This window comes from Rhipicephalus microplus, chromosome 5, assembly GCF_043290135.1.
Source record: "Rhipicephalus microplus isolate Deutch F79 chromosome 5, USDA_Rmic, whole genome shotgun sequence".
Lineage (NCBI taxonomy): Eukaryota > Metazoa > Arthropoda > Arachnida > Ixodida > Ixodidae > Rhipicephalus > Rhipicephalus microplus.
In genome coordinates, this window is record NC_134704.1 from 7,086,424 (window position 1) to 7,109,916 (window position 23,493).

The 23,493-nt window shown below is 43.7% G+C and overlaps 2 protein-coding genes across 2 annotated transcripts in view; one reads left to right on the plus strand and one right to left on the minus strand.

The window, feature by feature from the left end:
- The window catches only part of ATPsynO (ATP synthase subunit O, mitochondrial), a 38,099-nt gene extending 22,619 nt beyond the window's left edge, over positions 1-15,480 (minus strand). The window contains exons 1-5 of the mRNA XM_037426275.2: positions 15,362-15,480; positions 15,041-15,088; positions 14,064-14,174; positions 11,828-11,900; positions 3,651-3,710 (exon numbers count right to left, since the gene is read on the minus strand). Of these exons, the coding sequence (XP_037282172.1) occupies positions 3,651-3,710; positions 11,828-11,900; positions 14,064-14,174; positions 15,041-15,088; positions 15,362-15,391 (322 nt within the window). The 5' untranslated portion in view covers positions 15,392-15,480. The remainder of the gene's footprint in view (positions 1-3,650; positions 3,711-11,827; positions 11,901-14,063; positions 14,175-15,040; positions 15,089-15,361) is intronic.
- Positions 15,481-15,747: 267 nt separating this feature from the next.
- Positions 15,748-19,210, plus strand: mRpS6 (mitochondrial ribosomal protein S6). Its single transcript, XM_037426276.2, has 3 exons — positions 15,748-15,907; positions 15,973-16,112; positions 18,886-19,210. Exons 1-3 carry the CDS (start codon positions 15,863-15,865, stop codon positions 19,127-19,129), a joined length of 429 nt encoding a protein of 142 aa, XP_037282173.1. The 5' UTR covers positions 15,748-15,862; the 3' UTR covers positions 19,130-19,210.
- Positions 19,211-23,493: the final 4,283 nt, after the last annotated feature.

Here is a 23,493-nt window from a genome sequence, read left to right on the forward strand (position 1 = left end):
CACCCCACTCCTCCTGCGTCACCGCCCATGCCCCTCTATGTTCACTCGAGTCCCTGTGCCCCTCTCTATGTCAATGTAAAGGGCTGACTATGCGTGCGTCCCCCCCCCCCCCCCAACCCCAAAGGTTAACAGCAGCACACCCATTGCTGGCTGCAATAGAACAGCCACAAAGAGTTTGCAAACCCTCTAGTCAGTCACTCGAGCAAGCCCGGAGGCGCTCCCCTTTTGCTCACCATTGTTCTCTCTCGTGTGGGAATGCTGGCACATTTAACAGCCAGCAAAAGCATCAACTGTACCACAGGGTCACTGCCCTCCCTCTGCTACAATGAAGTTTTCTCGCTGCCATTTTTTAGTTAATGTGCGTGACCTTCAAGAACTGCACAGCCATGCGCGATTTCGCTGCTCCTACTCGGCATGCCGCATGTTCTGGCGCTATTTTCGCTCCTCGAAAACATACATTCAACCGAGTTGAGCCTTGCTATCATCGCTAAAAAAAGAATTCTTTTTACTATATGGCCAGAAAATTTTCTCAAGTGGCCAGACAAAACACTGGATGTGCGGGGCAAAACTGGATTTCCGGGAGATTTTCCTATGACACGTACAATCAGGAGATATGTTCAAGATCCGGGAGTCTCCAGGGTAATCCGGGAGACTTGGCAGGTATGCATTGGCCATCCACTGGTATAGGGTGGTTAACTTACTCTCAATAATCATCAATCAGTGAACTCCTTTCATCATCTCTGATATAAAATTCAAACCTCTATCCCTAAGGACTTCCTTCAGAATGCCATACCTTGACAACTTTGCCAAAAGAGCCTCTGCTACCTGAAAAGTGTCCATATTTTTTGAAGGCCACTTCATCTGGGTATCTAGTAGCTAGATCCATCAGGGTCAGTATATACCTGTTCTCTTGACACTGCTTGGATAGGTCCCACATTGTCAATAGCCACCCTTTTGAATGATATCGCTACAATTGGCATCTTGCCCAGAGGGACTCTAACAACTCTCCCATTAATGACTGTTTTTTGGCATACATTACAGTACTTGACATCTTTTTACATCCCTCTATACCGCTACCCGAAGGAATTCTTCTGTGATCCTCTTCAACATATTTTAGGGGCATATTTTACGGGCTCCTTACGGCATGGCTTGTGCGTCCCCCATTGTCGTTGTGTGAAACCTGTACAGCACGTCTTCGCAGCTCGGAGCCCCACAGCACAGTGCCAGCTCATCCTCTGGGATTTCACATCATGGCTTGGGTCATGTGCCGCGAGCTTCTGTGTCCAATCTGGTTGTCGAGCTTGACCGCATCATCAGGGTCTCGTGGACCGCCGCCGCCTTCCCACGCCCGGCGCGGGCATCGCGCCCTGTTACTCATGACACTCTTTTAGAACTAGAAGGCAACTTGACAGCCTGTCAAATACAGTGTTAACCGATTTTTTTGTTCCTATATAAGTGAAGTGCCAATGTGTTTGTTGTTTTAAAAATACATGTATTTTTGTTTTTTTTTCGTTTATTGATTTTTTTTCTTTTGACTGCACTCAATCAATGTCTTAGGTTTTCTACCAGTTATAATCTCTATAGGAATAGTAGTATGTATAAATAAATAAAAATTAAAAATAAATACTGATTGCATTGCATTTGAGTTCCTTGTGGTTGAGGGTCGTCGTACATGTTTTGTACTGCAGTTTCACCTGTTGACAGGGCCTTGGCTGAGTGCCACTGTATGCAATTTAGGAGGAGGCGAAGCAAGGGCTGCAGTCTTAGACAATCCCTCTTGGATGTACATTCGCAGGATGTTTAGCTGTCAAGTTCCTAATCAGTAAAAATGAGGTGTCCTCTGAGCGTGCCATAGAATTAACATATGTGAGAAAATTTTGTAGCTCCGATGGTGTCAAAATATAATAATACACTTTGTAATCTATGACATGATGCAGTGAAATTACGACGCGAAATTTAGGAATTAAACTGAACTTGACTTTCTCCTCTATTACTCAAACTATAATGGTGAAATTTACGACATTAGAGTTCTCAAAGTAAAATTTATCAATCTAAATCAGTTCATGGTTTCCCTTTAGTGTACCTTTCAAAAAGTTATTACACTGAAAATTGTGTGCGGGCTGAAATGACTGTCGTGCTCTTGGTGCAGGCAGCCTTGGAAATCCCGCTTCTTGTCTAGCACACAAATCTGAGCTCAGTCTGAAAAGAGCACTCAGACTGCACTGGTTTCAGTGTGCCACTAAACAAAGTCGTCCCAAGAAGAAGCACTGGTGATTGTCAAAGAAGAAGGAAAGTGGGCAAGCACATCGTCCATCACTTTCGAGACTCAAGTTAGCTACGCCAGGGCCAATCAATTGAAGGAAATGCTGCTGCTCCAAAAAGCAGCCCCTTCACTCATCTTTGTCCTGTAACAGCCCTCCTCCCCCCCCCCCCCCCCCCCTTAATCTTGGCCTTGTAGCATATACACTCGTTTTATATTTGACAAATAAACGTGTGGCACAAACTACCAGTTGTCTTTTTTCAGTCCAGTCCCTTTCACATGAAGCATATTTCAATGTGAATGAGTAACAATTAGCCCTATTTATCTCTTAATGAATTGAAAATACCCACAAAAGTGCTTTCAGCACTTCTGTAGAGTGACAACAAACAACGCTGGTCTTCTTTGGAACTTTCAGTGCAAAAAGGAACGACGATGGGCCATATGGTGTTGCATAGTTTGAAGTACTCACTGCACGTGCAACAAAGAGAACAACAGCGCAAGCACTATCAGTGCAACACCAGCTCCCACCCATTGCCTTTTGACAACTCACATGCAATGCAATGCACAAAATCACATTCTTTCTTTGGTGGTCATCACCACCACTGTCCCATTTATGAAAGAGCCCCACCTCCAACCTCACCTACTCGGGCAGACAGGCAAAAAGCAAGGCCGAGTAGGATTCAAATGTCACACACACAGTACAGTTTGCATTCAAAGGCTTCATTTAGAGAATTGGCCGCCAATCCTTTCGAATTCCTATTCGGAAAAGCTAAATGACTTGTGGTCACATCATTTGGCTCACGGTCTACGTATTGAAAATTTTATGGAAATCATTGGATATCATAACATTGCCAGAGTTCCCCTTCAAGAACATTGTACCAGAGTTTTCTGCAATTCTGCCAATTTCAAAGTTACATATCAATGGATGGCACAAGCAGATCAGAATCATCCAGTCAGTAAGTGTTGCTTTCCTGCAAATTGAGCAAACCTTCCCGCTTCGGTAGCTGAAAAACATTACTTCTTAGTGGACATGCATTAAGATCTCAAGCTAGAGATTCCTTTGTAATGATAGCAATAATTTATCTTTTTATCTCAATGAAAAGAGTGAAGCTAAACTGAAAAGCATGGAATATTTGACTAATGTTTCACATTTTACAGCAAGCAGGGAAAATCAAGTGTCCACATTTAGGCTGGACTAATACCAATAAACAGTAGAAGCGTTTTGAAAGCACTTGAGAAATAACACCCGATATCTAGGCCTAAATTCTTGAGAATGCTCTAAAACTGTTTCAGTGTCATGTCTCACCCGCCCCCTGTAAAGGCACATGAAAGGCTGACAGCATTTGACAAAGAAATAGATAAAATAAGATAAAGTGGTGCCTCTACTTACCGATGAGGTTTACAGTCAAATTGCTGAACTGCAATTTCTTGAGGGCATCCTGGAGGGCATCTGTGGAAGAAAGAAAAAAGTATTTCCAATTATGATACATGGCTTTTAATGGGGCAGCAGCCATGCTCGGCCAACGATCGGCAAGGGAATTCCGAGTGTAGCTTTGTGTTGAGGCGAGGCCAAATGTGTTTGAAAGTGCGATTATTCAACCTTCAGCTGTTTACAAATGTACCTGCTACACACTCATCTAGTATGAGCACTTTGTCGAGGCTGCGCGCGGCTGATGATGAATTGTGGCTGGGCCCTTTGCACTTGGTGGGAAGCACTAAACCCCGCACTCATGCAATCGATATGGTGCAATTACTGCTTGTTATCTTATTACTACTTAACGCATCACCCAACTTCACAAAGTGAAATGGCTCTCAATTTTTCATTACAGAAGTTGAGAGAACTGTAGACAACTAAGGTAGCATTTGTATTCATATAGTTGAGAAACGCAAAATATCGTACACTTGAAAAAGTGATTACAGTTAAAAATGTGTGCGGGCTGAAATGACTGTCGTGCTCTTGGTGCAGGCAGCCTTGGAAATCCCGCTTCTTGTCTAGCACACAAATCTGAGCTCAGTCTGAAAAGAGCACTCAGACTGCACTGGTTTCAGTGTGCAACTCAACAAACTCGCCCCAAAAAGAAGCATTGGTGATTGTCAAAGAAGAAAGTGGACAAGCCGAGACTCAAGTTCTCTTCGCCAGGGCCACATGCAACACTTTCATTCATCTTGCAACATCTCTCATCTTGACCTTCTGGTATAAAAGCTCATTCTTTAACAGGATTTAAGGGCCAGTAAATAACCCCATGGCCCAAATATTTTATTAAAGAGAAATATGTGCAATTTTGCTATGTGAACATGCTGCCACAAGAATTTTGCAAGTATGTACGATAGTAAGAAAGTTAAAAGGGTTAGCACGTCAGTTTCAGCCAGTTTCAAATTTTTATGCGGCCACTCGCTACCCTTCTCCAGGAGGGAGCAGCTCGTCGTCACGAGTCTGCGCACTTGGGCAACGTGACACCACGACCGCGATACATCATCGACGAGCAACCAATGACCGAGCGGTGCTTACCTAACATAAGCACGCGTCATAAGCAAGAAATGCAGAGCAAGGAGCACTTTTCCCAAAGTAGTGAGACACCTTTTTATTTAACAGGCATTTGTGCTGATATATTACCATTTCTCCCGGTAATCTCAGGCTCTACAAAAATGGCAGAGGGCAGCCCAGAAAAATGAAATGCAGACAGCGCGGCTGAAACTGCATTGCTGCAGGGCCAAGGTGCAGTTTCGGTGCAGTTTCGAAGAACCAATCGACGAGCTTAAAGGTATGTAACATTGCCCATGGGCACGCTTTTTTCACTGTGTTCGTACGAGGAGGATCGGTCAGGCAAGAAAAAGAGGCACAGGATTGTTCTTTGAAATGAAGGGTCTGCGTGGAGCTGTAATATTCAACAAATGTGATTGCCGTAGTCTACTTGGCAAGCCTACATGGGGGGTGTAAAAAAAAGTGAACCTGTTTACAGGCCTTTCAAACAACTGGCGGTTTGTGCAAATTGACATTTGCTTGTCATTTTTTAGCCCGGCAGCTCCTAATATTAACAATTGTTGGGGTTTAATGTCCCAAAACCACAATATGATCATAAGGAATGCCGTAGTGGAACTCCGGAAATTTCTACCGGCTGGGGTTTTTTAGTGTGTACCTAACTTTTAAGTACATGGGCCTCGAGAATTTTCGTTTCCATTGAAAATTCGGCTGCTGGCTGTGTGAGTGAAACCGCTCTCAATTTTTCATTAAAAACGTTCCCATCAAAGCAAAACTATCTATTGTCAAGTTAATGAAAACCGTATATCAAAGCAAGCACGAAAATCGCAAAGCCAAAGTTCTGTCACCCTACCTTCATAAGCTTCAGCTGCGAGCACAGGTCAATCATGAGTCGACTCACTCGGACTCGCTCAGACTCGGCAGAAGCCGAGAATCTGAGTCTCGGGAAAAATTTCGGCGAGCGCAAGTCCAGCTTAGGAAAATTTGGAGAGTCTTAGTCCAAGCGAGTTCAAAGCACAAGATATATTTCTTGAGTGAGTTACACCTTTTAAATTTGTTTACATAGTAGTTTAAATATTATTTTTGAATGGTGCGTGCACAGGGAAATGACACTAAACGCAGACAAAACCAAACTAATGCAAACGACACACAAGAAATAAGCTTTGCTTCATACGTATAAATTAGGGTTCATCCCACCTGCAAGAAGCAACACAATACAAGTATCAATACAAGTATCAATACAAGTATATAAGGGAGTCACCACGTTAACATGAAATAACCACATAAGTAATATTTGCACCTCAGCCTTCAGAAAATTGTCCCTCCTGAGGCACAATCTTAAAAAAGCACCATCCAATGTAAAACTGCTATGCTATAACACTTTAATCATAACTAAATAAGAATATGCATGTATCATTTGAGATCCATATACTAAAACAAATAACAACTTAGAGAGAAAGTGTGACGAAAAGATGTTAATTTATATTTAACAAATTCTCAGTGATTGACATGTAGGGTTTAAATATGATTATGAGAGACGCCATAGTGGAGGGTTCCAGAATTTTCGACCACCTGGGGGTTCTTTAACGTGCACCCAAATCTGAGCACACCTGCCTACAGCATTTTGCCTCCATCGAAACTGCAGCCACCACAGCCCGAATTCGATCCCACGACTTGCGGGTCAGCAGCCAAGTACCTTAGCCACTAGACCACCGCAGCGGGGCATTTAAATTCTCAAGATAGGATTAACTCAAACAACTTATGAAAGCTAACCACATTGAACTACTCGAGAGGAGAAGACAAAAGCAGAGACTGAAATTTCTTTAACTACTTTACACAAACAATTCACTACCAGACTCATCTCTATATCGCCCCTATTAACCTGCACCACTCCTCACGGCAAACAAGATGCATTAACAATTTACTTCAAGAAAACGAACACATTTAAGAATTCTTTTTCTCTCGTACAGTACCCAAACGGAATCGTGTAATCGAATTGACACCACAATGCTCATTATTACCTTGTATAGCGTTTTGCCAAACATATTTACTTTATTTCTGTATTAGTGTTCTTGTTTTATTTGTTCTTTTTGTTTTTAACATGTTCATCGTCGTACCATTTATAGGCCCTCCCTGCTTGTACTACGAGTCTGTAGTATTTGATAAATGAATAAAATTAATAAATACGGCTATGTTGATACAGCTCATCGAATTCTGGGAGCCCTTCAAGGAGGCCAGCGAAAGGCTCGAGTAGGACAAAGTAGTCATGTTGCCCCTTGTATTGACCCAAACCTGAAAGAGCACCTTACTGCTGCTTCGACAGACTCACCAGAAGTGTGCGAGCTCATGTTGAGGACGCTTGAATTTCTTCAAATAAAACGGCCTATAGGAGCACTTCACGATATGGCAACATTCATGTGGCTGCCTTTACCCAAGCCCCGCATACTTGGTCAGCAGGAGAGAAAAACTGTTCACGAGAGAATGTGCAAATTGTTGATTGATGTACAGCCCTGGTCAAAAGTTCCCAGGCCATGCTTCCATAGAAATAGATGGGATGGTGGCTTGGGAACATCTGCCTTTGCCACAAGGATAAACGAGCACAGAAGCGTACGTCCCTTGATGAAGTGATGAAATGCTGCAGAAACTCAACCAGCCAACAGTGAGCCTGGGTGAGGACAAAGGTGGGAGGCCCAATGTGAAAATTCTGAGGGCTTTCGTTTCATGCAAAACAAAGTAGTTAGCATCCCACTCGTACTCCAAGACAGGAGGACCTACTTGAAGCCTGGACAACTTTGCTCAAAAAGATGTAGATTTCTGCCTTTTACTGGCCTATTCCTGTAACATCATTTTTGAGTGCGGTATTTTTGTGTCACTGAGTGGTATTTTAAGTGTATACTTAATTTTTGTTCCATAAAGAAGGGTGATACCTTATCTGGAATAGCTATAAGTATGGTCTCTGGCAGCTTGATTATATAATTATATTGTACATGGCAGTTACATTAACGTGATGACGTTAGATTATGAACAATTTCCCTATATTTCATCTGCTCTTTGTGGCTGTTCACCACATACAACGTTAACATTTATTATCTTGCTGCAACAAATTATTAATCAAGAGACTCTATTAAAATATGTGTAAGTAATGTTTTTAATGCGAGTTTTTCATAAGTTCTTAATGTTTTTAATAAATGAAATGAGTGTAGAAAAAAGCATTCACAAAAACATCCCGGATTTTCTTCTCTATCCATTTTTTCACATTTGTTGTACACTTCTTTTAAATATCTTGCCTGTTTTATTTTCACTCTACTGTTATTGTATTGACTTGCCATGTGCCCCCCTCCCCCATATAGGCAACATTTCATTTACATTCCTTGGTATTACGTGCGAAAACCACGATATGATTATGAAGAATGCTGTTGTAGGAACCTTTGACCACCTGGAATTCTTTAACGTACCCCTAATTAAAGGATGTCTTCCCCATTGAGGAAGAAAAATAAATGAGGGAGCATTACGTCACACGAGTGAAGCCCACCACGTGATCAAAAAGGTTTCTCGATGATGGCTTGCTACCTAGAATGGCCACAAAACTCTACCAACCACGCCAGTCTCCTTGCTGACGTTATTTAGCACAAAAGGTCGCGTGCGGGGCCAATAGTGCTGGCTTCGAAACAGCTTGCCAAGGCTAACTGCGTAAGGCCATGCTTCCTCCTTTCTTTTCCTTTCCTCCATGTTTCGCCCCCATCAAAATGAGGCCACCCAAGACTAACAGGCAAACAGCTGAACTACCCTCGAGGTCAAAGCAAAATTTCGATACATGTAGACACCGTATTTTCCATCCAATCACAAGCTACAAAGCAAAACGCATCATTAATAATGATCATCAACTAATAACCTTTAGCGGGCACGGGTCGGGCCTGGTAATGAACACACGCGCCCTGGATAAGTGTAGTAATGAACGCCTGGGCTCGACCTTGGAACCACAAGCCCGAGCCGAGAAATCAGGCCCGTGCAGTGCTCTAGTCGGCACCCCTGTGCATTCAGGTAGTCACCGCCTATTAAAAGCGTCCATTTAGTTTCAAGCAGCCCTACGCTACACACGCAGGCTTTTTATTGGCGATGTCATACTGACACACTTTTGGGTGGTCGCCACATCACCTTCTTTCACAATCGTTACCAGAAAAAGCACCACCAAATCACACGAAAGCTGTAATAATTGATCGGCCAATCCCGTGCTCTTGCAGCAGCGCAGGTGTACAAGATGGCCACCATCATGTAATATCTGCCCACAATGTGTGCTGTCAACACTACTTTCGGTTTCAGAACCACCTCAAGCCGCAGCAATGGCATAAATTAGACAAAAAATGCCCCTTTGTAGCAGTATGATGCAGTAATTTCCAGTTGGCACAAGTTTCCCACAACTGCTTCTAGCAACAGCTCTCTATTGAATAGCTGGCATAAATTTTTGGCAATTATTACTGCTCAACACTGTCAAATTGCGACGCTGACACTAATTCAATATTTGGCTAGCAAAGGTTCTTTTCATTACAGAACTTCACAGTTACTGTAGCATAATCACAAGGGGCATGCACTATTGACAATTTCACCAGCCTTGCGAACATTTCCAACAATACATGCACATTGGTTCACGCAAACGTCTGCCAAAAATCACTATGCTGCCGAAACAGGCAAATTCAAATTGATTCTGAAAGTTGACTGGCTTGACTACACACTATACAGCTTTTCGATCACAAAAAGACAGCTTCTTGAGACGCGTTAGCTCTACGCTCTGGCTAGCTCAGACTTCGAAGACCAAACTTGGGCCATCCAGGAGGACCGGGAAGCAGCAGAAAGGCTAAACCTTACCCCGACCATCAGAGTGGCCTAGGCCCAGCCGCAAATCTGCAGGTTTATAAAATTTTATCCATTCCCTAACTACTAAAAAGTACTGGGTAAATGAGAAACAAGTTTACCACGCCAAAATCAAAGATGCAAAGCATCGATCAGCGGTGATCGATTTGAAAAGGTGCAGCAATAAAAGAATTAGTCTTTACTTCATGAGGCACTGATAACATTAACTCTAAAATACTAACGAACACCACTGATAATTCCAGTCACTTTCTGTCTTTTCTTTAACCAGTCTCTGTCAGCTGGTGAGTTGCCTGAAAAGTGGAAGATCGTCTGGTGAACTGGAAAACTGGTATTCGTCTGGTGAAAGGCACTCGCCCCACAATTATCGACCAATTTCACTAACAAGGAGATCCTGAAAATTGCTTGAACATATTATAGCGTCTGGTATCTATTATCCCCTTGAATTGAACAACTTCTTTTTCCCTAATCAGCATGCGTTCAGGAAAAGCTACTCATGTGACACTCAGTTGTCCAAATTTACCACTGACCTCCACTTTAATATGAACAGTAACGATTAAACTGATTGCCTCTTTCTCAATTTGGCCAAAGCTTTCAATATTGTATGTACAAACAGCACAACCTAGAAGTACTTACAATGTAACTATAGAAGCGAAAAAACAAAGATAGAGAAGAGCGCAGACTTTCAACAATGATTTAATATCGGAGTGGTGTACATATATAGGCGAAAAAAGAAGAGAATGGGCATGCGTAGAAAGGTGCAGTTAACAACCATTGGGATACAACGTTTGCAGAACTGTTGTCTCTTGTTGATTGAGCTGGACACAAATACACAGTTTAAAAATGATCGAGATACGCAATCTCTTTATGCAACAGCACCAGTGATGGGGAATTTACGCATGTACCATTGAACTTAAGTGAGAGGCTTGAGTTATCTAACGCGCTGTCTGCGAGTGGTGCTTGCCTATTACCTTGCAGCGCTCAAAGAGAAGCATGCTGACCGCAATACAAAGGCAAGGTGGTGATCACCGAAATACGTGCCGGTATGACTTATCACCGGCGAAATGCCTTATCACAATAAGCATGCACGGCTATCTGCTCGAGCATGCGTGTGGAGTAGGGTCGCTTTAGGCCTACTGCACGCTATTAGTAAGAGATTACATTAACACGCTAGGCATTCAGGAAGTCGCTGCCGCTTCGTTTTACGGAGTCGTATTGAAGCGCACACCGCTTTACAGAAATGCAAGCAGCTCGCTCGCATGGAGTTTAGCGTTGCAGGTCGCAGGCACTGAGAAACCTTGCTGTGTTATGCCAACACGTGCACCATACAGAGAGCGTAGCGCTGTTGTTACCACGCTGGACGCTTTTATTTAGTGACAGCCCAAACGCGCCTCCATCCGCTGCCAGAACTGCTAGAGCATCGCGGAAAGCGCACCGCTTACAGAAAGCTCTTCACCGCGGCGATAACTTAGCAGCCTACTCGCCCAATCTGGGCATAGCCTGAAATGAAGAAGGTGTACTTCACAGCAGGCAGATCGGTAGTCACGGTGTGCGCAGAGTGAGCAAAGTGCTGCACGCAACTAGGTATGCAGTAAACGATTTGGCTCTTACATATTAACGGGGTTTCATTGTACGTACTAGGTCCATGGAACAGCCCAAAAAGAAGCCATAAATAAAGTACTGCTGCATAAAGGAAACATACGAAGCACAAGAAATAAATTATTGGGACCAACGAGCCGCATTGTCTATGAAAATCTTATATCAAAGCAAGCCCAACAATCGCCAAGCCAAAGTTTTGGCACCCTACCAAATCATTTTCAGTAATGGCAACCACCAGAAGGCGACGCATGCAAATGAAAATGTTGGATTACGCACATTCTCTACAAACTGGCTAACCATACATCATGATAGGTAAACGTACAAGTCATCAATATGGTGCTACCACAATGAAAAAGGTGCTTTCTGAGGACATTCACTATTTAAGCGTCCATGCTAACATGCCGCTGCATGCAGACGACGCAGAGAACCATACACACTAGGCGAGGTTCAGCGAGGAGCCACCAGGCAGTGACCCCCCTTAATCTCGCAGTGAATTCTGTTCGTGTGCACCAGCCGATTTACAAACTGGCAATGCTGTGAAAGGCGCTCGTCGCACTTGCTACCTGAGAATCTCAGTCATGCAAATACACATTCAGCCGGCACATGCTCTTTAAAAAACGCACCTCTTTTGACGAGCTTGTTGACAAGCGGGTTCTCAATAAACTGTGCAAGCTTCGTGTCTTGCTCCATCATGCCCTAGAAGGAAGTAAACATGAACTCACAGCACACATACATAACTTTATAGCTTTTTCTTTAGTTGAAAATGAGAAAGACAGCGGCCAAAGCTTTAGCAGAACCTCACAAATGTGCACTGCTCTTGATTGCAAGCTATCAGAATAGAGAAACCCATCGTGCTTAATTACAAGCTAGAGCCACATGAAGCTGTCAAAATAGGCCATGAATAGTTAAATTTCCTTTTCCTTCAGAGCTCCAAAATTCAATTGATATACTGAATAAAGACAACTAAAAAAATTCTTTTTTTACAAGCAGCAATCAAGCCAAGAAAAAACAACATACACTGCTCTCCAGGTGAGCTACAGTGATTAGAACCACCTACAATTGTGACCCCCAAGTTCAGCAAAGAACGGTTAACGCTCATTTTGTTTTCCTTGGGCATGTGCATGTGGTGCGAAGCTAAGATAGCAGCTGGTGGTCATTAAGAGTAACAGACAAGATGGTGAGGGTGACGGGAAGCAGGGAAAAAATTTAGGTGGGCAGATGCCGGAACAACGTAGCTGTACTGAGCATATGACTGAGTTAATAAGAGCAACATGGGAGGTGCCTTTGCCTCGTCAGGATGTATGAAGACGAAAATGTTTAACTGGAATTTAAACGGTCAATACAACTTTCACACGAGAACGAAAAAGTGTGGTACACACTTTTTTTGCCTGTTAGTAACACGTGACGCCGACAGGAAAATAGTGTTCGACACTCGCCACTATAGTTTCTGGCAGAGCTGACCAACCTTCCCAGGTTTGAATGCACATGTATATATGCCATACAATGAATGGGAGGGGGGGGAGCAAACCTCGTTGCTGCAGCTCAGTTGATAGAGCATTGGACACATTATTCAAAGGTCGCAGGTTTCGTCCCTGCCAGTGGCAAGTTATCTTTTAGTCCACTTTTTTTTTGTTCACATTTACATTGCAATTAGTGCTAAGAACATCCCCAATACATACTTTCCTTGGCATTGCTGTCTACTGGGTCACAATTACACTAGAAAATGGTACACTCGAGAGCAAAAGTGAATGAATTACAGAAGCCTAAGGGCCACTTGCCATCAACTACAGTGCTAGGCTGCTTCCCATTATTCCCTGGCTGCATGTATATTTCCCACTCCTGTGCAGCCCATTGCCACTTCCTCTTTGTATGACACACTTATCTGCAAAACAGCGGCCACACTTGTGCCTTGATAGCAGTATCATTGCAATAATGGCTTGCCTCAAGCAGTGTGCCAATGGGAAGATAACAGACTATGAAAACAGCCATCCATCAAAAGAGCACAGACAAAATTTTGTAGCTTGTCTTTTTTTTTTTGCTGTTATTGAGATGGATAGTCTATGTCCCATTAATTGTGGCTGCAAACCTTGTTTGGTTGAGTGCACAACAGCTAATTGTTTAAGGACATTTTTAGAGCACCCAGTCCCAGTATGGCTTTGAAAGAGCACCGAACTAGACAGGAACAGTTCCGGTTTTCAGGTAAACACAGTAAGCCACGTGGCCCCACAAAGCTGTGACACGATTGCTACACATGAGAGCATGCGGATGTGGGGGCTGCAGTGACAGTCTGCTACACCTGCACGCGCTGAGCAATGTCATCGCTATCACGAAGTCGGGGCCATAATATCAACAAAGGCGGTGTGTAACACCTGCCAACGAGCATGACTAATGAACAGAAAAATAAAGCAAAGACTGCACACACAAGGCCACAGGTATCGAAAGGTGCGTGTGAGCAATCGGCGAACAAAATCTGGTGACGTAGATGCTGTTTACGCAAAAACCACCTCAATGTTGGCGTTGTGAGGTGTTTGGCATCTCACTGAGTTGTTCAGCAAGCATGAACTTCAAAACTTACTTTCATCAAGTTTCTTAGGGCTATATTTGCCTTTGACATTTCGTATATGTGTGTAACTTTGCATATACTTATCTCTCTCGTTATCTCGCCTTCAATATTTTGTGTCAGTAAACGATTAGGAGAGGAACAAGTCTTGGGCATAGCACTGCTTTCTATGGCAGCTCGCAAGCCATAAGGGTTAAGAAGGGACTGTAAATGACGTGCTCGCTTCATTCATGCATACTTGCTCTCGGGTGTATACAGACAGCCCTTGCAGCAACTGGCCACAAGAGGGCACTGCCAACCTTGAAACGGAGAAGCTCCTTCTCGACAACATCCAGCTTCTTCTCTTTGGAAGCCGCCGAGTACAGTGCAGTTGCATACCGGCCTTCAATGCCAAACACTGCCAAAGGAGGCTGCAAAAAAAAAAAAAAAAGACAAATCAGTGTAGCAACCACATGGTTAGAATCCTCTCATCACACAAGTGGCATTAACTAATTGTGAAGACATTCTGCAAACAGGAATCAGTAATTGTGGTGCAACAGTTGATTTGGACTTCATTTGGTCCTAAGGACACCGCAAAGCGGCCGGACCTGAGGCAATGATCACACACAGCCAAGATGTGTCTCCATCGCTGGTAGCAAAGAATACTGATGATGGACACGTGTAATCAATAAGCACCGATATGATTATGGAGGCTCCGGAAATTTCATCCACATTTTTTTTTAGAGGCGAAGCTCCTCTTAGTCTAACCTTGTCGTGCGTCAGGCGGACGACGAATGAACGGACGAACGCACGGACAGCAGCCGGACACAGGCAGACAGACGGACGGACGCTTCGCCCCACTCATCATCATTCACTCCGTGGATATGCTGCGATTTTTTTTTTCTTTAGCACCTAAATCTACGTGCATGGGATGCAAAATGCGATCTCCACGGCCGGGATAGCACCCGCAACTTTCCGAGTCAGCAGCCGAACACCACCGATGCGTAAATCTGTTCAGTACCAGCCACGTTGGCGCGATTAAACTTCATTAGTGACAAGCACCGAGAAATGAGCCGTCCCGATGAGAGCGTCGCATACTTGCTAGACTTGTGCTCCACGTCTTACGCCTTATTTGCGGCAACCAACACGCGCGAAAAGAACGCAGCATGACAAAAAAATGCCAGCGCACCTGGCTTACACACAAGTAAATATTTAATGCACAACAACTTCGCTATGTCCAAATTACACGTGTTAATGCACGGTGCACATATTCAGAAAAAAATCAGTAGTAGCTCACCTTGACGAGATTGGCGTTGACCGCGCCAGTTGTCGAGAAGTGGCGAGTCTGCAAAGAAAAACGCCACACGGGCACCAATAAGTTTTGACGAACTGAATAACTTGTCTGCATTTTGTGCAACGTGAACATCGTATATTAATTAGGTAGCCACCCAGCCGGCGACGCAAAGGCCTGCCGACAGCCGAAACCTACGTGCCTTCATAGATGCTTCGCAAATGTTTGTGGTTGCAGTGATGGACTGCGACTAATATCCATTGTTTATGCCTGTAGTGCGGATAGAAAACAGGGTAGCAATTTATCAAGAGACGACAAAGGACTTACCAAAGTCAGCATGCGACCACAACCCGCCATGTCGAAGGTCAAAGCACAGACACAGCCTCCTAGATTTCCCTTGCCTGCCGGATTATCGGCGCTCACTTGAAAAGCGGCCGTCGTCGGAACTGCGGTGAAGACGCTACTTAAGTAGGGTTGTCTTCAAATAAATGTTTATGTTTTTGGAGCCTATATGAAACAAAAATAACGCTAAAAAGTTTTAAAAAACGTAAACGTAATTTTAAGTATTTATAAGTAACCCTACGTAAGTGACGCTGTCATAAATGACGGGCATTTTGCGCTTTATTTAACATGCAATTTATTTGATACAAGGCAGCCTCCGAAATTATTAAATGCAAAAGTTGCCAATTTTAAAGGCTGCGTACAAAGACCCTTAACCCTACGTAGGTGGCGCCGCAAAAATGACGGGCGTTTTAGGCTTATTTGGCAGACAAAAATATACAGGAAGCTATGAACCAACTTATCTGAAAGCATCTGAAAGCGGGTATCATGCCGGCATACGAAATGACTATGATCTTACGTAAGATGTCCAAAGTGAGTTCAAAATGTTTTCGCTATGTCCAAGAATAAACTTGTCGGAACCTTTTTTGTCTTTCCAGCCAGAGATCACAAGTGCACTGAAACGCACGGGAGAGTACGTACTGAAGAATGGAGCCGTCCTCCGCTACATCCAAAACCTGGGAACCAAAGAACTTCCCCTCAAGATGAGCAGGCACGGTCGCACAAATTGGCACGGGAGGTTTGTCACAAGCCTTTTATGCTGAACTTGACACACGGATGAGTTCAGTTTCCTTGCTTGCATGCTGCGAGCTTTATATTGCGCAGTTATGTGCACGTGTGTTAATCGTTTACTATTCATGGACGTTTCAACGTTCTTGACCTGGCAGTGCGTAGATGTCAGGTTAGTTTTACTCATAGTGAACTCAGCAGTAGTTGCATTCATTTCATCATCATTACAAATTGAGCTGACCCGCGCAAGCCAACGTTTCTATATGTGCGGCAAAACGAAGTATATCACAGGTCCATAAATTTGGGATGAATAGAATAAGCACTATGTTGAGGTGCACCATAATTTTACACTTAAATTACGCTCTGTATATCACTGGGCGTCCTCATGTTAACCTACGCTAATCACAAAGACCTGTGTAGCGGGACACAGGGATGAAACACACTCAAGAGAGCGTTCTCGAGCCACTCACCTCGCTTGCTTGCTAGCTCGCGATGGCTGCCGACCACTGTTCTCTACAGTTTCATTGGCACTGAAGATCAAGCAATTCTTATTAAAAACATTTCACAGCGCTTTCCACGTTACCATTCAATGATAATACCAATTAGCTTTCCATTACACAGGAGAAGGAAGCTTCTGTGAAAATTTGATGTTCGTCCCTCTAAAGGTGTACTGCCCGATAAGGCATGTGACTGATGTAGATCATCACGCTTCGATGCTGGAGGCCCAGGTTGCAGTCAGCCAGTGTAATACATTTATTTTCAGTTTATGCCGAAGTGTGGGTGTGTTGGTGATTCATTGGAAACCAAGCGTAACATGAAGAAACACCCAGATAGTAAAAGTGTTTAAAACAAGACTCTAATTGCAACCTTTTGCCATACGTATACTAATACATAAATAGCAACTTCCCCACTCCTTTCACTTCCTGTAAGCTGCTATTTAAAGGGGCCCTGCGACACTATTGGAGCATGTATTTTTCTTCGGTTTTTCTAGTGCTGTGGAACGCGTCGATATCGCTGCGCACATGGCAACGCCAAAATCGGCGCTGTTTTAATTTTAATCCACGGGAAAAACTATCTTGATTTCAGACTACGGCAACACACATCAGCTATTTTTTTAGGAAGTATTGTGTCATGTGACGTGACGACAAACACTGTTCTCTTTTGATTAGCTTGCGGCGAGAAATAGCGTGCAATATTCATATGGTGGTAGCTTGGCCATACGAATAAATACTTAAAACAGCAAGAACATATTTTACACTTTCTCAGAAAGAAATTGTTCCTGTTTCTAAACTACGTATTTGTGGAATGCATGTGGAAATGCATGCCACGTTTTTAGCGAGCCAAAAATGCGACATGCAGTGGGCGCCGGCGTTGCCGTAGAATGTGTCTTGCGTGCGAGAACTGGCCCTGCCCAAAGCGTATGTGTGTATTTTACACAGTGTGACCGTGGGAGCGTCTGCTACCAGACGCACGTGGTTCTTAGTAACCATGCTAACAACTCCCTAAAAAAGAGCGGTAGCTAGGTATTGTGTGAAACCACCATAAGGTGACATTTTCAGAATGTCTTTATGAGAGGCGCGCTGTGATTGGAAGCGGTCTTTTACGTCATCAGGCGAGTGAAATGCGAAAGAGAACATTTCTCGTCGTCTGCTTGAGTTTTGAACTTTGAGGACTCATAACTTCTCTTTCCGTGCACCGATTTCCATCATTATTGTTGCATTCATCTTAGTAATCATTGCTACTGGCGTTTTGGTCCTAAATAAGGCTGTCCCAAAAGTTTCACAGGACCCCTTTAAACCTCATTTATAGATGCTTACATTCCAGTTGTGGGAGCAGCTGGGATCGAACTTGTGACCTTCAAGTACCACCACTGATCCACCGTAATGGACGCGTATTTTTCAAAAGCAAGAAGGCTTGTGCCAGCATTAGTATGCCAGGTGTCTTTGTAAAAAATTTTCGAAAAACCTTCTTCAGGTGTTATTAGATGTACAGGTTATGTCTAATGGGGAACAGTAGTGAGGGTGTCCATGATCCATTGCACAATTTCATGCTAGGCGAGGTCTGGGCCTGGGCAAGAAGTTATGCATTCCTTCACACATTAGTGCAGCGTGAATGTCCGCCTAGGTGGCCTTCATAGGCACTCTATGCTGACAGCCTCAGTCAATGCATCTGGGTGAGCTCTGTGAGACACGATGCCACCAACAAGGGAAATATAAGAAAAACAAACAGAATCGTTGTTTTAATAACTCCTTTCATGTTCAAAAGTATGAAAAACAGTGTGTAGCTTACAATAAGGGCTTAAAAATAGGTCTGTTTGTAGGCAGACAACCACTCGAGCAAGATTCAAACAATCCACTCTGCTGCCATCTTGTTTGGATGAGAAAATAATCTGTGATGTTGTCTTTATTAAAATTATGTACTCAGAGTTGGAGCACATGTTTTTAATCATGAACTCACTCTGCTTTTGGAACATTTTTTTGGGGCTGTCTTTGCAAAGCTGCCCAATTTCTCAGCTATGTGAGAATAAAAACGAGACTCAAGATGACCGCTGCTCACTTAGCAGCCTTTTCTTTCTCTACCTAAAGCAAGCATTGGAACACACACTTCGTCTTCAGTGGTGTATGTCATAAACTTGAAGGCTTAGTGTAAATATTGAGAAATGGTAATAGATACCAACATGCTAGTAATTAGTCAATCATCTTTACTTCTAAAATGGAGTTCTCTAATGACGTATTGTAGTCATCGTAAGGTGGATGGATGAGCACTTTATTTTTTTTCTGCAGCTACTTCCTTTTCAGATTCGATGCATCACCGCAACTTACAGTGGCAATGCGAGGAGAGATCAAACGAGATGTGGACATTATTCGCGCCACATTCATTACCCTTTCACCGCCAAAGGCCATCACATGCACCCTCGAAGAAGAGATGCAGCCGCCTGCGTACCGACCCAGTGTACAGGCACTCATGGCCCAAAGCCAAGTGAAGAGGAAGCAGACTTTTGAGAAACACACGGATGGTCCAGTCTGACCTGCCACCTTAGGCATAGTACAGTGTTTCCACATCCCTTAAGCTGTCATACCTAATAAAGAGAAGTTGCATGATCTGTTACAGGTGGCACCTGAATCTGGCGCTTAGTTTATTATACTTGACACAGTGCCAGTAAAATGGCACTTTTTTATGAAAGGGCTCTTAGACCAAGTAATTGTGGCCGACCTGAGCCTCACGGTCTTCAAATTCATCAGGAAAGAGCCGGGGATTCATCCCAGTGCAAACACTGAGAGAAGCTCATGTGCATTATGAAACACAATCACTTCTTGCAATTCTGCTGCGCGCTAAAGTTGCTTATGACCTAACCAAGCTCTGATCACAGAACCACGGCATGCCTGCTCTTCAGCTGCGAAATGCCAAAAACAGTTGTGCTAACTGATACACTTTTTTTCTGCTAATGTGGATGCTACACATACTAAGAGTTGAAGATTAGCCATTACAACATAAAACATTAATTCAGCTGAGTGAGGATATTGGAATTCCCAACAGATTTTACCAGGACGTTCAAGTTTCCGACCTATAGCCAGTGACGCAAACTTGTCTGTATATACGAAACGCCAATTGTCTGAAGCACTCTAGGAGTCCTTGACGCCAAGAAAATGGGTAATGATTTCATTAATATGTGGGATTTAACATCCCAAAAGCACCATATGATTATGAGAGACGCTACAGTGGAGAGCTCTGAAAATTTCAACCACCTGGGGGTCTTTAACCGGCACGCAAATCTGAGCACATGGGCCTACAGCATTTTTTCTTCCCTCAAAAATGCAGCCGCCACAGCCAGGATTCGATCTCGCGACTTGCAGGTCAGCAGTCGAGTACCTGATCCACTAGTCGAGTACCTGACCACCGTGGCTGGGCAAGAAAATGAGTAAGCACAACTGGATGGAGCATTCTTGGCAATTCACTGTGGGGAAAACAGCGATGGCTACGAGTGGTGCTCTAAGTTATGATCAAATATGGTGTTGCTACTGTATAATTTGTGAAGTGAAATTTAAGTACCCAGCACATGGTGGCCCCCTGTAGTAAGACGCACATCTGATCCAAATGCGATTCTTGGTTTACGACAGCTAACAGCCAATGTAGTGACACTATGCGGTAGCCTTCTGGAGAATGTACGGACTTCTGTATGAAGAGCGCTGGGTTAAGTTAGTGCAGCATAATTCGATGTTTTCACAGAACGGGGACGAAAGTGCTATGCGAGTCTTATCCTCATTCTGTGTGCTGTGAAAACACTGAATGTATGAAGGCACCTGAGAAAGTAACATTGCACTCTGCTTGTGAAATCTCCTTGCCGCTCACAGCTGCAGGCTGTGATGGAGCTGTTCCCAATATTGCCTGTTTTCTGCTGCACATTTTTCTTTTTGGTTCCTACCAAGCGCAAGGGGTGGTTCAGGACACATTTAATTTCATAAAAACCTGCCTATCTTGTATGCAGTAGCACACCTGCCAGCTTTCACAAATTTTTTCATAAGTTCTTTTGTTCAGATATGATTTCAGCAGTGTTGCATGAAGGTTTTTTTTTAAATTGTAGTGTTGAGGTACATAGTAAAATATTTCTCATAGATTAATTTTTTGAAAATTGTGGTGGTATGCTTGTGCCATACCTGTACTTGGCGACAATTTATATTGACAGTCGAACGAAAGCTACAGAAACAGGACTTCTGCTTAAGATGTTGCTCCTTAAGTAGTGCGGCAGCTTGCGGCTGGTTTCAGTTTTGCTGGCTCACATCATTAAAGTGTTTAGAAAGTTAAATACACACAAAAAAATTTAATGGGTGAAACATTGAAATTGTCCAGTGTACATTTCAGTGTTATATTAACAGTATATTTTTCTTGAACTAAACGGCACGTCTCTGGCTGCACATTGACTCGCTACATCATGTCTGCCATGCTTACCTTTGCGAATGTGTGTGCTCAAAACAGGTGGTGCTAAAGAATGAAAAAAAAAAGGGGGGGGGGTGTTAAAAAGGGGGGTGTTAACTATTTCGCGTACGACTTTCTGCAACTGTTAGTTTCATAAAAACAAAAAGAGCATTTGCCTCAGCAAGGCAAATGAGATAATTATGGGTAAACTATCTTTTGGTGGGATAGCAGGCATACTTCTGTACTTGCACAGTACTGTCAAAAAAAGCGTGTAGCTGTCGTGGCGAGAAGAGGACTGTTTCAAACAGTTCATCAAATAGTTTAATATGTGCTATTGGAGCAAGGCGAGGTAGCAATAGCAGAGTCGCTAGGAAAGTGATCGTAATGAAAAGTGTAACTTGCCTGGGGGGGTGCCACGGGAGACTGGGACACGGCAGCCCCTGCTAAATTTTTGTTCGCCCCCCTTGCTGCTTCGTTTCCCCAAGTGCATACAAAGTTTAAAGTTTCCCCAGATAACTACAGCACCCTTGTGATTTCGCTGTAAAATCCCCCATTTGCTTTTAAAAGACCCTTGCTGCCTAATGAAGGTGGGATCCACTCCCCTTGCAAAGTGGATGTGTATTTCACTTTCTTATGCAATAAATCTTGCTCAAACAGAGACTGGCTGGCACTTGCTTCTGCTTGACCAATTCGCTTCAGCTTGCAAAAGGCCAAAGCATCGGTGCCAGCAGAATGTTTTTGTACTTTGTCCTCGAGTGGCAGCACGCAGCCTTCCTGTTTGGCACAACACGGAGATACATCTCCACAGTTTTCAGCATTACTATCTAAGAAAGGAAAGTTCTCCGAGCGAAGGCACATGTAGACACCGAGGCCCACAAGAGCAGGAAATTCTGCCAATTGTGATGTTGGAAGCGGCCATGTTGATTTTTCACTGGCCCTCAAAGGGCCCCTAAACCACCCAGAGATCGAGATTTAGTGGTGGTGTTGCTGTTATGCATGAGTCTACAGTGAACACGTAGGAGAAAATAACTTTCTTAAAGAAAAAAAAAAAAGGTAAGATGTGGAAGATTTGTCTCCTTCCCCTAGGCAGCGGCCATGAGTCCTTGTGCTCTGGCAACATCCTCGACTTGCCGAAAGACTTCAAGTTGCACTTCTGGGTCTGCGCTTAGCAGTGCGGTCTCCCACTGCTCTCCATTACTGTATTTTTTATTTTGCTCTGTCAAGAAGAGGCAAGCCCACAGTATAAGATTGAGGTCCGCCCTTTGATTATGGAACTTGCACAAATGAGAATATCTCTGGGTTGATGTAATGATAAGTTACCTGATTTGGAAAAGTGTTGGTTTGTAAGAGGCGGCATGCCGTCGCCTGCTGCTTGTTTAGCAAGGTATGCGCTGGGGGAAAGCGGGCCCTTCCTAACTTGTAGTGTTTCGTGATCTCTCCATAACTAACCATGCGGTCCCGGACTTTTGCGCAGCGCCTGTTCGGCCAGCCAGTTCTCAAGCCAGGTCGTGCGCGATTTCGTTCCCGAGAAGGGAGGAGTGAGCACATGCTTATATAATATGAACTACCCGCTCATCGCGAAACTTAGCCAGAATTCTTAGTGCTTCTGGCAAGGTCCTTCCCTTGGCATAATTTTTAACAGCGGCTTTGGAATCATTGATCACGACTTCAAACTTTTTGTGGAGGCTAGTGCTATAACCGCCTCCTCTGTCCCCTCTGGCCTTGGAATCCCTTTGAATATTCATAACTACGGTCACCATGTTTTGGCCAATCTCATGTTCTGCTGCATCTGCATTGACCACGTTCCGTGTGTTGCTGAACTCTTTGGCTGTGAAAATTTTTCGACACGGTGCTATAATAGTGGAGTTACATGCCATTGATGATGCAAGAGAGGCCCTCACTCTTGCATTTGCCGGCTCATCTAGGCCAAGTGCTCCTCCTCATCGTGCAAAGAGAAAGAGCGCACATACCTGTGAGCAGGCAAGCTGGTCTGTGAGGATGAGCCAATCACATGCTGACGTCACAGCCAACACTTCCAGGAATGAAAGGACCGGAGAGGAGAAGGCCTTCTTTCTTGTAATTTGTGGGCTGCCTGCAGCTCGTATCGCTGCTGCATTTCGCATTGTTGGTTGTGACGGCATTCCGATTACAATGTGCATGTTTACTTAAAATATTAAAAAATTGGAGGTGGTTTGGGGGCCCTTTAAGGACAGTGAAAGTACCGAGAGTGACAACAAGGGATACAGCAAGGTTTCTATGAAAGAGTCGCACTTCACAGTCTCTCGTGCCTTAAAAGTCTTGATACCCTTAAGCCGTCCAAGTGCATGCATTTAAGAAAGAGCATGGTTGCAAACAAAATAATAGCATGCTGATGATGAGTGGAAGCAAACGGGCTGAGCAACTTTTATTGCACACTGTGTTTCTTTCTGTGAGCTTCCATCTATAGAATGTTTGGCATAGATTATACATACAATGAG